Raw genomic sequence first — 13,406 nt, 5'->3', positions numbered from 1 at the left:
TGGAGAGGCTTTAGAAGAGAATGCTGGAGCAAAACATGTTAAAGACCATACAACAGCATTAATAATTACAAGGATCATAGTCTATTCACCGCGTCAGATAGCTGAGTTGCTGTTGAAAAATCAAACGTAGAATTGAGGAAATTTGTCAATTTTGAACGGAGAAAATGATCAGGACTGGGAAGAGTGGTTGGAGATGGAATGGTGGTTTGCAAGGATAAAGTGGGTGCAAAAGGATGATCTGAATTCACCGAGAAGGTACAGTAGCTGGAGATAGGGACGGCTAGCGGGAATGGGAAAATCAGTTTATTTTGGGAACAGACATTGATTGCTATTATGAAGGGTGCCGTGCCAAACAACATGTGCATGCAGAGCAATCGGCATTTGACAGTGAACTTGTATGAAAATATAAACCAGAGGGAAATGAGTCTTGTTCTTGGGCCAACTCCACTGCTGAGGGAAGTAACGCCTCGCTATCTGCCAGCTTCCTTTGAGAAAAGTTGAAGCTCAATTACCTGTAAAGTGTCCCATTTCAGTGTCCTGGCCCAATGTTTATACTTCCAACACATCACCTGGCCATTGCATAGTACACAAATTGTCTGCTCTGTAACAATGCATTGGGGCACCACGAGGTGAGAAAGGTGCTGTGGTAAAGTAATCTTGGTTCATTAAAAATCAAATCGTCCAGCTTTCCGTAGCACCTGATCTTAACCTGAAGCTGAACTTGGAGTGTGCTAAATTGCTAATCTGAATCCATAATCCTTAACCAACGTTGCCCGACCCAAATGTTTTATTCTGGAAAATGTTGTGTTCTACTACAACTGGTGAACAAATAGGCTCATTCCAAGGCATCATTATCTGCTGCATGAGCTGGGGGGCACACTTCCTCAGGGTCAAAACTTGTGCTAGCTACTGCACATCACACAAGTAGACAGAGACAGCAAGGGTCTGGGCTTATGTTGAGAATATGTATACCAGTTACCTGAGCAGACAACTTGCTGCCTTTATATTGCAAAACATTTCAAAATGTGACACTCAGCCACACGTCAGAGATAAGCTTTTCAGCTGCACCTTAAATTATTGTTTCCCCTCCTTGAGGGGGAGAATTCCCGAGCCTCAGAGCCTGAACGGCTGAAGGTTCATCCTTCAACAGGGGACCGTGGAGTGGCAGGTGGAGAAAAGGCCTAAGTTGGAGGCATGCACAATCTTAGTGTAAAATCATGTTCTTCATCTCGTGCAATATTGCAGGTCTGGCTGAAGATAAAGTAACAAGCAAAACCTTCAGCTTTCCGTTAAAGAAATCCATTCAAGGCAATGATCATGATGTGTTTTACAAAACAAAAGCCTAGTAGCATGAATGAAAATTTCACATTCCATGGCTCAGAATTCACAAACACTCTCAGATTGCACATGGATTTATTATTTTCTCACCTCCAAATTGTTTGTTTGGGTATGAAAATACCAGTCTTTTTGTATCAAAAGCCATCTAAGAAAACCGTTGGCGAGTTAAAAGTCCACCAGTGGGGAGTGGCTTTTTGCTCAGCCGCTGCCACCCTGCATTCCCCTGCCGGAGAGCACAGCCGTGGACCGGTGTGGTGAGATCAGGTTGGTCCGGCCGCCATCGCAGTCATCAGGAAGGCACGCGGCATCTGCTGTTGCCCAGCAACGCCTGCAGCGTTCGGTCGATCCCCAGTGCCACCAGGAAGTCGACCACCAGCACTCCCGCAATCACCATCTTCAGCTGCACAAAGAAACCAGAATCAGACTTGTGCGAAGGTACACAAAAATGCTGGAAAAAACTCAGCGGGTGCAGCAGCATCTATGGAGCGAAGGAAATAGGTAACGTTTCGGCCTGAAACGTTACCTATTTCCTTCGCTCCATAGATGCTGCTGCACCCGCTGAGTTTCTCCAGCATTTTTGTCTACCTTCGATTTTCCAGTATCTGCAGTTCCTTCTTGAACACTTGTGCGAGTTTGACAACCTCTCTTCCTATCCAGCCACAATCAGTGACAAACAGCAGTGTGGCGCAGCGGTAGGGTTGCTGACTCACAGCACCAGAGACCTGGGTTCGATCCTGACTACGGTGCCGTCTGTACGGAGTTTGTGCGTTCTCCCTGTGCGTCCAGAACGAATGGGGTTGGACAGGCTAGATGCAGGAAGATTGTTCCCGATGTTGGGGAAGTCCAGAACAAGGGGGGGTCACAGTTTAAGGATAAGAGGGAAGTCTTTTAGGACCGAGATGAGAAAATCATTTTTTACAGAGAGTGGTGAATCTGGAATTTTCTGCCACAGAAGGTAGTTGAGGCCAGTTCATTGGCTATATTCAAGAGGGAGTTAGATGTGGCCCTTGTGGCTAAAGGTATCAAGGGGTATGGAGAGAAGGCAGGTACAGGATACTGAGTTGGATGATCAGCCATGATCATATTGAATGGCGGTGCAGGCTCGAAGGGCCGAATGGCCTACTCCTGCACCTATTTTCTATGTTTCTATGATTGCGTCGGTTTTCTCTGGGTTCCTCCCACACTCCAAAGATGGACAGATTGGTAGGTTAATTGGCTTTGGTAAAAACATTGGCCCTAGTGTGTAGGATAGTGCTGTATGGGGATCACGGATCGGAATGGACTCAGTGGGGCGTCGGGCCTGTGTCCGCACTGTAACTAAACTAATCATTTGCAGCTACAATCTATTGAATAACTTTTGACAAAAATCATTTAGCCAAGGCAGAGAACAGGTTGAGAATATGGTTAACAATTCTAGGGCAGCAGAATGGCGAGGGTGGTAGAGCCACTGCCTCACAGCACCAGAGACCCAGGTTCGATCCTGACCTCCGCGTCGGAAAATGGGCTTGGAATGGGGCTGGAAGTAATGACACAAGCAGCTTCCTGCCACTAGTTCCATGGAATTGAAAGGCAGGGGACTTCCATCTCACCAACACTGGTGTTAAACTACTGAAACCACCCCATTTTCCTCTCCTCCTGTTCTGTTACCGTCTCTGCTTCAATGGCAGAAACCCTCTGGGCACATAGTCTAACTTCCCTTCAAGTCAGTGGTGTTCCTTAGTCTGTAATCTCGTTCAGTTTTCATAAACCATTCCAGACTTTGTTAAATTGGGTCTCATTGGGTAATGATCATCTACCCTCATCGCACAAGGCCTGAAATCAGCCGCTTTTAACTCTTCCACCACCCACCTGCTGCGAGCAAAACATCCCCTCTCCAGGTACTCCGACTTCAACGGTATCCCTAATCCACTTTCATCCCCAATATTGGCAGAAAATAAAATTCTAGTCCACTGCTCCTGCTCGAAGATCAAAGGGAGCTCTCCCGTCCACCTTGCCCCAATACCGCAAGAAACTCAATGACACAGTCGCGTTGCTGTGGACCTTGCGAGAGGCGCACCCAATGTGACTTGGCTTTGTATTCGTACCTCCATCGGGATATCCACCAGCCCGAACTGTTGGTTGAACTCTGGCGAGGAGCCAGTGAGCAGGCCCACAATGGCGAGGCCAGAGATAACAATACTCCACAGCAAAGGCTTGTTCTCCCTCAGGCTCTCCATGAACGGGTGACCCTGAAAGTGTACACAGCTCAAGCTTAACATCAGGCAATTGCGTGCAGTTCTAGTCACCCAGTAACAGGAAAGATGTGGAGGCTTTGGAAAAATGCAGAGTAGGTAGGCTTACCACAATGCTTCCTGGATAAGAGGGCTTCACCTACAGGGAGAAGTTGGATAGACCAGAACTGTTTTCTCTGGTTGAGGGTAGACTTGATAGAAGTATATAAAATTATGAGAGGCATAGATAGGGTAGACAGAATCTTTTCCCCCCAGGGTGGAAATGTCCAACACTAAAGGGCATAGGTATAAAGTAAGACGGGGAAAGTTTAATGGAGGTGTGGCAGGCAAGTTTTATGTTTAAATTGCTCATATTTATTGCTCATATTTATGTCGCTCTTCTAGGGAGATGCTAACTGCATTTCGTTGTCTCTGTACTGTACACTGCACAATAACAATAAAGTTGAATCTGAATCTGAATCTGAATACATAGCGGGTCTGGAACGGGCTGCCAGGGGTGGTGGTTAAGGCAGATTGGATGGTGACATTGAAGAGGCTTTTGGATGGGCATAGTGCAGAGAATCGAGGGATTATGGATCTTGTACAGGTAGATGAGATCCGTTTAACTTGGCATCATGTTAGGTACAAACATCGTGGGCCAAAGGTCATGTTCTTGTGCCGTACCGTTCTATGTTCTATCAGGCAAGAAATCACAGCAGACCTCATTGTCTACACACGGCTCGTTGGCAAAGGATGAATGACACATCCAGCCAGTGACCAGAGAACCACCCTCAGAAGCCACTGAGATGCCGAAGTTGAGTGGCAATTCAATATGTCATCTGCAGCACCCTCTGCAGTGATCGAGCAGCCCCGGACATGATACCACCTGCTCCACTTACCTTGTAGTTGATGGCAAAAGTGGCCATCTGCATAGCCATGGACATGATGTAGACAGTACTGTTCACCAGGCTCGGCTCAAAGTCTTTGTACAGATCCGCAAATTCGTCCTTCCTGCAAGAGGCAAAAGGCTAATAGCAAAATACGAGGTAAACAAACCGAAGAGCTACTGATCCTCAGCTTCCAGGAAAACCCATCGTTAGGTAGCCAACATCAAAGACCAATACATAAAACACCTCTGAACCTCAGCAATTCAAAGGGCATTTTGCCAGTTAGTGAGTTATCACCTGGTGAGATACAATTTCAGGATCATTTAGCGACTTGTGCTAGCCTGAGCAGGCCACAGCACATCAGGAGGAATTATTCTACGCCAAATTATGAACATATAATGCTCATCACTGCTAACACCCACCTTCCTCCCTTGAAGCTGCCGACTCTCTGGGACATGGAACCATAATGGTGGACGCTGTCTTGTCCCTCGGCCAAATGGCAGCACAATTTGGCCTAGGGATTTAGTTTACCCAGGAACACAGCTTTGTACTCATGCAGTGTCTAGTGTTCAGTTACTACTGACCTCTGGATAGGGGGGGGGGGGAGTTGGGAAATGAGTCACTCACTGCAGAATCCCCAATCTGTTCTAGCTGTGGTATTTTTCTGGTTTGTCTGGACAAGCTTCTAGTCAATGCCAGACATACAGGGAGTTACTAACAGGAGATGCGAGGGTGGGAGTGTTGCCGAATATTATATATAAATGCTGAACGGCAACTCAAATTTCACTACACCAGAAATGGTGTATGTGACTATAAATGTCCTTTGTCCTTTGAATGTCCAAATGTAAGAGACAATTGGATGGGTACGTGGACAGGAAAGGTTTAGAGGGATATGGGCCAAAAGCGAGCAGGTGGGACTAGTGACCATGGGGCATCATGTGTAGCATGAGCAGGGTGGGTTGAGGGGCTGTATTCATTCTTTTTGAGTCTATGACTCTAAAGGGAGATTTCCACACCCCACCCAAATTCAGAAATTGTCATTATATTGTGAGTGTGTCACTTTCTGGAGAGCTATCTGGGCAAAATATTACTGATCTCACACATTAGGGGATGGGGTGAGATTGCAACCTTCACGTGGTCCACCCTGTTTAGACGAATGCAATCAACCTGGCGTGCACAAACAGAAGATCAAACAGAACAAGTTGTCTTACAACTTTAGGCTATGCATGCCTTATGCAAGAAGAACATTAGGGGATAATCAACAGTGAGATTTTTTTCACAGAACATCGACGGTGAAGCCAACTAGAATGACTGGAACTTATGAATACAGCCAGCTCTTTCAACACCAAAATGGGAGGCAACTGCCCTCACACAAGATGGAAGTGCATTCCTGACACAAGCCCCTATCTTTTGCCGAGTACTATCTTGAGGCAGGAAGAGAAAGAGGACCTCACCTGGAGGAAGAATGTTTCTGTGCGGTCTTGTACAAATAAACTAAGCTGATGAAGTGGACAGCAAACTGCAGCAGGACCGTGAGGATGGTGTACAGGTTGAATATGTTTGGCAGTGGTCGCACCTTGGACAGAGACTTCAATGGCTGCAGAAAGTCAGGAAAACAGGACGTTACAGTGCAGCCGACCACACGACATCTCATCATCCCTGGATCCAACTCCAAACCTCCCCCACATGCGTCTGATCAGAGACTACATCACATTGGTGGGGCAGCAAGGCTTGGTCAATTTATCAGCAAACCAACACCATGATCCCACCCAGCTCCCACAAACATATCATGGGACAGTGGAACCCAAACTGATCTACAAACAAAAATCCATTCAATGAGTCATATAACGGTCACCAAAGAGTAATAAGTACAGTGACAGCAGTAGAGTCGCTGCTTTACAGCGCCAGAGATCCGGGTTCGATCCTGACTAAGGGTGCTCTGTATGGAGTTTGTACATCCTCCCCGTGACCTGCAGGCGGACACAGGATCATAAGTGATAGGAGTAGAATTGGGCCATTCGGCACATCAAGTCTCCTCCCCCATTCAATCTCTCCTCCTAAAGGGCCTGTCCCACTTTCATGACCTAATTCACAATCTTTTTTTCTCGTGGACGTTTTACATCAAGCTAGAAAAACGCCCTGACCTACTTGATGCCAGGAGTACCTATGACTAGCATCACGACCTACCTACGACCTCGTGACGACCATGCTGCGAGTAGGAGTCAAGGGCAAACTCGGCAGAGGTCGTGAATTAGGTTGTGAGAGTGGGACAGGCCCTTAACCCCATTCCCGTGCCTTCTTTCCATAACCTCCGACACCCATGCTAATCAAGAATCTATCCATAGGTACACAAAATTGCTGGGGAAACTCAGCGGGTGCAGCAGCATCTATGGAGCGAAGGAAATATATCTACTCCAGCTGCAGTTCCCTTTTGAACATCAAGAATCTATCCATCTCTTCCTTAAAAATAGACACTGACTTGGCCTCCACAACCTTCTCTGGCAAAGAATCCCACAGATTCACCACCCTCTGACTAAAGAAATGTAACCTCATCTCCTTCCCAACAACGTACACACTCTGTACACCTGAGTTTCTGACACTGCAAGGCAGCAACTCTAACTCTGTGCCACTCTGCTGCAGATCATAAATTGGTACTAGAAAGAAATTTGAACAATTCAGATATTGACGAGGAGCCATTCTGATCGCAAATCCTAGCATCGCAACTGTGGAAATTAGATTTGCCTAACAATCTGGAATCGTAGCAAAAGCAACTAATCTTTGTAATAGTGATAGTGATAAAACTAATGGATTCCCACAAATCTCAGATATTTCTATAGAGGAGGAAATCTGTCTTGTGATTTTAGGCCTACAGCAACATGCTTGATTCAAACAGGCAAGATGGCACCAAGGCCAGGCGACACTTTTCGTGCTGGTCCCAGAAGAGGATCTGCTGTTATCCATTACAATCAGAGTCACAGAGTGATACATTGTTGAAACAGGCCCTTCGGACCTACTTGCCCACACCAGCCAACATGTCCCATCTACACCAGTCTCACCTGCCTGGGCTTGGTCCATATCCCGCCAAACCTGTCCTATCCATGTACCTGTCTAACTGTTTCTTAAACGATGGGATAGTCCCAGCCTCAACTACCCTTTGTGTGAAAAAGTTACCCCTCAGATTCCTATTAAATCTTTTCCCCTTCACCTTGAACCTATGTCCTCTGGTCCTCGATTCCCTTACTCTGGGCAAGAGACTCTGTGCATCTACCTGATCTATTCCTCTCACGATTTTGTACACCCCTATAAGATCACCCCTCATCCTCCTGCATTCCATGGAAAAGTGACCCAGCCTACTCAACCTCTCCCTATAGCTCAACCCTCTAGTCCTGGAAACATCCTTGTAAATCTTTTCTGAACCCTTTCAAGCTTGACAGTATCTTTCCTATAACATGGTGCCCAGAATTGAACACAATATTCTAAATGCGGTCTCACCAACATCTTATACAACTGCAACATGACCTCTCATCTTCTATATTCCACTCTTAAATTTATTTCAACAGCAGCATTTCACTAAACATTATTCCCTTTATCCTGTATCTGTACACTGTGGACGGCTTGGTTGTAATCATGTATAGTCTTTCCACTGACTGGTTAGTTAGCGATTAAAATGTTGTCCCTGTACCTTGGTACACGTGACAATAAACAAAACTATTAAACTAAATATGTCAAAAATATGTCATTACATTGTGAATGAGTCACTTTCTTGACAGAAGACATACACGAAAGTGCTGGAGTAACTCAGTGGGTCAGGCAGCATCTCTGGAGAAAATGGATAGGTGATGTTTCAGGTCAGGACCATTCTCCAGAGTGATGTGGAGTTCAGTCCGAGGAAGGGTCCCAACCCAAAACGTCACCCTTCCTTTTTCTCTCCAGAGATGCTGCCTGACACGCTGACTTACTCCAGGACTTCGTGTTTTAACTTCGGTATCAAACAAAATATGCTGGAATGGCTTGGTAATCCATACTGCTCGAAGAAAACCATTCTACCTAATGGCAGTCACACCCAGAGATCAGAATTAAAAACCTCATTTAAGATATGCATTGTGCTGTATAAGTAAATTGAAGGGGCTGTCCCACTGTACGAGGTAATTCAAGAGCTCTCCCGAGTTTAAAAAAATCAAACTCGTGGTAAGCAAGTAGAATGTACGCAGTGGGTACGTCAGAGTCTCTTAGCGGTTCGCAACGCTAACGGCAGGTACTCGGGAAACGCGGTAAGCTCGTGAAGATTTTTCAACATGTTGAAAGATGTCCACGAGAGCCCCGAGTACCCACGAGCGGCTATTACAGCAATTCTCCGAGTTCGAATCTAGGGAAACTCGGGAGAACTCTTGAATTAGCTCGTACAGTGGGACAGCCCCTTTAGTGGCTCGAGATATAGGTGTACTCAGGCACTCACTTGAACCACACCTTACTTTACCTTGGATCGAGAGATGAAGAGGAAACAACCAGCCAAAAGGAGTCCCTGCAGAGTCGCCTGAAAGTCACTGAATTTAACCCCTTCCAGGTACAGAACGCTCTGGCTGTAAGCGAGTATCAGGGCGTTCAATGCCAGGATCTTGAACATCTGCAGAGTAGTTACCAATGTGCACCGTCCCTGCTTTATCACATAGCATACTGTGGAGACAGAGAGAGAGAGCATTGCATATTTTAAATGTGTTGGAAGGATCTGTACATGCTAGTTTATACCAAAGATGGACACAAAATGTTGGAGTAACTAGAGGGTCAGGGCAGCATCTCTGGAGAGAAGGAATAGGTGACGTTTAGGGTCAGAACCCTTCTTCAAACTGATAGACGTTGCCGGTCGGAGAAACTGGAGGCGAGAGAAGACAAGTACAAATCAAGGCCGGCAACAGATGACCTCAGGACAGATGAAGTCCATAATGGCCCATTGTTGGCTGGGGAAGATGCACTAACGAGACAGATACAAGGACGCAAGCTGTGGACCACTAGGATGGCAGTGGGTGGGAAGGGAGTGCGGGAGTTATTTGAAATTAGAGAAATCAATATTCATACCACAGGGTTGTTAGTTGCCCAAGCAAAATATGAGGTGCCGTTCCTCCAATTTGTGTGTGACCTCACTGACAGTGGAGGAGGCCCAGGACAGAATGGTCAGTATGTATATTGGGAAGGGGAGTTAAAATGTTTGGTGACCAGGAGATCGTGTAAGACAAGACGGACTGAGCAGAATGTAACCTGAACTCAATTCATCCAAGGTTAACTGCTGATCTTATGTATGTAGTGGCAGGCAGGCAGGGAGAGAAGGACAAAGTCATCCATCCCATGTCGCTGCCAGGGATAATAAAGCTGCAAGGCTTTAGTTTTTATTTGTTAGCCCTGGAGGCACACACAGTCATGGTAGAACCAAGATGATTTTGCCATTAGTGACTTTCAAAAACAGTTAGTGAATAGTGAAAGGCCTGGATAGAGTGGATTTAGAGAGGATGTTTCCACTAGCTAAGAGAGTCTAAGACCAGAGGGCATAACCACAGAATAAATGGGTGCACCTTAAGAAAGTAGATGAAGAATTTCTTCAGTCAGGGTGGTGAATCTGTGGAATTCATTGCCACAGACAGCGGTGGAGGCCAAGTCACTGGGTATTTTTAAGGCCGAGATTGACAGCTTCTTGATTAGCACGGGTGTCAAGGGTTATGGGGAGAAGGCAGGAGAAAGGGGTTGAGAGGAAAAGATAGATCAGCTATGATACTCTCGAAGGGCCAAAGGGCCCAATTCTGCTCCCATGATATGAACATAAAACTGATATTTTAAAATAATTTTGAACAACATTAAGTGCGATAATTAAAATCAAAGATCAAAATATCAACAAAACCACTTAGGCTCAATCTCAGCAATCCTTTTCAAATGAAGGGGTTAGCATCGGCCCTGACAAACCCATCAGCAAAGTCACAGCACAAAGTGCCACCACATAGGATGGTCAGTTCACCTCTAACATCCACCTACTGCAATGAGCAGGCAAGGAAGCATCTGTAAGCCGGAAGCTACAGAACCACCAGCTCATGTGCCTGTCCATACAGTCTATACGTTCTCCCCGTGACCTGCGTGGGTTTCCTCCTACACTCCAAAGACATACAGGTTTGTAGGTTAATTGGCATGGTATAAATGCAAATTCCCCCAAGTGTGTATAGGATAGTATTAATATGCTGGGATTGTTGGTTGGTGCAGACTCGGTGGGCCGAAGGGGCCTGTTTCTGCGCTGTATCTCTAAACTAATTACAACATGTAACAATTATGCATGGTAGTGTTAATGTGCGGGGATCACTGGTCAGTGCGGACTCGGTGGGCCGAAGGGCCTGTTTCGGCGCTGTATCTCTAAACTAATTACAACATGTAACAATTCAACAAACGTGCGTGCGTATGTGTGGTAGTGTTAATGTGCAGGGATCACTGGTCAGTGCAGACTTGTTGGGCCGAAGGGCCTGTTTCCACGCTGTATCTCCAAACTAAACAAGGCAAATATATTTCTGCCCATTGCTCCCCAGAGTCAGGGTGAGGGATCATCCAGGAATACTCACTGCACATGATGGATGACAGCTTGGAAGTAAATGGCGCTGCAATGCTGGCATCTCCCAGTTTAATTACAGGCATCTGGTCCTCCTCCAGGTCCTTCAGCACCTGGTTGAGACGCTCCTGTGCAGAAAATGACAACGGACAACTGAACCAACATCAAAAACAAATCAAGCTGTCAAACCAAGTGTGTTTACATGCATTAAAATGCAGGTCTACCCAAAGTGCTGGGGATAATGAAGCAAGAAGATTGCAGTGTTCTCACCCGGTGCAGGGCAAGCTGTTCCTCCCGCTGTGACATGAACCGGTGCCTTGCTGCTCGCGAGCTTAACTTCATGTTGCCGCCTGCATTGGAAGCCACCGACTTTGCATCGTTTATCCCCTCTTTTGTCTTCTTTTTCTTGTCCGGAATTCGCTCGGGTGTGTTGGCCAGCAAGGCCACTCCTGGAACACAAAGGGCACAGGCTGAATTACTGCGCTGAGAGAACGTCCGACTGCCTGGACTGGTCGCATGTTTGGTGAAGATTGGGTTATGGTTTACGGTAGCAGGATAGATTCTTGATTAGTACTGGCATCGGGGTTATGGGGAAAAGGCAGGAGAATGGGATTAGGAGGGAGAGATAGACGAGCCATGATTGAATGGCGGAGTTGACTTAATGGGCTGAATGGCCTAATTCTGCTCCTAGCACATTAATGGCACTGTAATTTCCTGTAAAGGATTATTAAAGGTATAATCAATCAATCAATAACATGATTCAGAGCAGGAAGCGGATTAAATGTAAGGTTAGACAAAGATGCAGTGGAACATAGAAACAAAGGAGGAACAGACTGTGTACAAAATCTACTATACGCTCGTTCGATCCTGCCCTTCCTCTACATCAAGTTGTGGTAGAAGTAACCCTAGCTCTGAAGGTCCCAGGGTTTCTTGTTCTGCCAAAGCACAAGTAGACGAGGTGCCTTTGCACTTTGGGGGAAGCAAATTAACAGCATCACTCCAGTGATTCCAATGCCTCAATACTGATGTGGGCAAGTTCAAAGCAGTTATAACAAATTGGAACAGCCTAGCAGCTATCCTGATCCAAAGTGCTAGAGTCATAACAAGCAACTTTTGCAGACTTGCTTTACCAGTTAAACATTACCATTAAGTGAAACAACTGGCACAGAAACAGTCAAATGGGACCCAGCTGAAGATCAACCGTAAAGTAAGGGCAGAGCAGTGGAGGAACTTAATGAGCTCCTGTTCCTGTGACTAGTGCACAATAACTGCAAGTCCAACCTAGAACAAGCACTTAGAAGGTACAAGAAATTGCAGATGCTGGTTTACAACAAAAAAAGACAAAGTGCTGGAGTAAATAAGCAGGGAAGGCAGCACTTCTGGAGAAAGTGGATAGGGGATGCTTCAAGTCGGAATCAAGGAAGGTCCCAACCCGAAACATCACCTATACCATGTTCTTCAGAGAAGTTGCCTGACCAGCTGAGTTACTCCAACATTGCCTTTAAAACTTGGTTTACATGGATTGGAACAGGTTTTGAGGGATACGGGCCAAACGCAGGCAGGCTGGGACTAGTGCGGATGGGGTATGTTGGTCAGTGTGGGCAAGTTGGGCCGAAAGGCCTGTTTACACACTGTATGACTCTATGACCTAGTTATGTTCTATGGATCAAGGAGATGTATTCAGTGGGCTCTGCAGCTATATCAGTGGAAGGTAGAAGTGGATTTTCAAAATATGCCAAACTAAACCAGAATAAATAAATGAAAATGAAGCAGGGTTTGATGAGGTGATGGCAATGTGATCCAATAAAATCAGCCGGAGTGAGTAACTCGGGCTTGCAGGAGAGCGGATTGGCAAACTGTCAGAAAACACAAGTTGTGATAAATAGAGGACTTGAGAGTGTTTGGATTCAACAGCCAGCACTTGTGCATTCAGTGCTGAAACTAGAGCAACGTTTGTATTCGGCTTCACTGCAGCTGGCTGTGTACCACCAGTTGTACCTGCTTACCAACATCAGCATGCTTCAAGGCTCCGACGTCATTAGTTCCATCGCCACACATCAAGGTGGTGTAACCCAGGCTCTTAAAACTGGTAATTACAAACTCCTGCAGACACAAGGAGAAGGCATTCGGTCACAACCCGACTTTAGTTTAGTTTGGACACATAGAGCGGAAACAGGCCCTTCAGCCCACCGAGTCCATGCCGACCAGCGATGAAAATTGCAAATTGTCCCTAGTGTGTAGGATAGTGTTAGTGCACGCAGTGATCGCTGGTTGGTGTGGACTCAGTCGGCCAATAGGCCGGTTTCCATGCTGTGTCTCTAAAGACTAAAGAGGTTTGACATGGATGATAGAACGAAGCTTTAATATTACATATATTGTAGTTTACTGATAAAG

At 46.1% G+C, this 13,406-nt stretch overlaps 1 protein-coding gene across 2 annotated transcripts in view; it reads right to left on the bottom strand.

Moving 5' to 3' along the window:
• Positions 1–285: 285 nt before the first annotated feature.
• Positions 286–13,406, bottom strand: part of atp13a1 (ATPase 13A1) — a 60,562-nt gene continuing 47,441 nt past the window's right edge. For both annotated transcript variants that reach the window (XM_033012232.1, XM_033012233.1), the window contains 8 exons: positions 13,019–13,115; positions 11,283–11,461; positions 11,026–11,140; positions 8,913–9,109; positions 5,890–6,032; positions 4,448–4,559; positions 3,423–3,566; positions 286–1,738 (listed from right to left, as the gene is read on the bottom strand). In XM_033012232.1, the coding sequence (XP_032868123.1) occupies positions 1,628–1,738; positions 3,423–3,566; positions 4,448–4,559; positions 5,890–6,032; positions 8,913–9,109; positions 11,026–11,140; positions 11,283–11,461; positions 13,019–13,115 (1,098 nt within the window). In that variant the 3' untranslated portion in view covers positions 286–1,627. The remainder of the gene's footprint in view (positions 1,739–3,422; positions 3,567–4,447; positions 4,560–5,889; positions 6,033–8,912; positions 9,110–11,025; positions 11,141–11,282; positions 11,462–13,018; positions 13,116–13,406) is intronic.

Source organism: Amblyraja radiata, chromosome 35, assembly GCF_010909765.2.
Source record: "Amblyraja radiata isolate CabotCenter1 chromosome 35, sAmbRad1.1.pri, whole genome shotgun sequence".
Classification (NCBI taxonomy): Eukaryota; Metazoa; Chordata; class Chondrichthyes; order Rajiformes; family Rajidae; genus Amblyraja; species Amblyraja radiata.
This window is presented reverse-complemented; position numbering and strand designations above follow the sequence as displayed.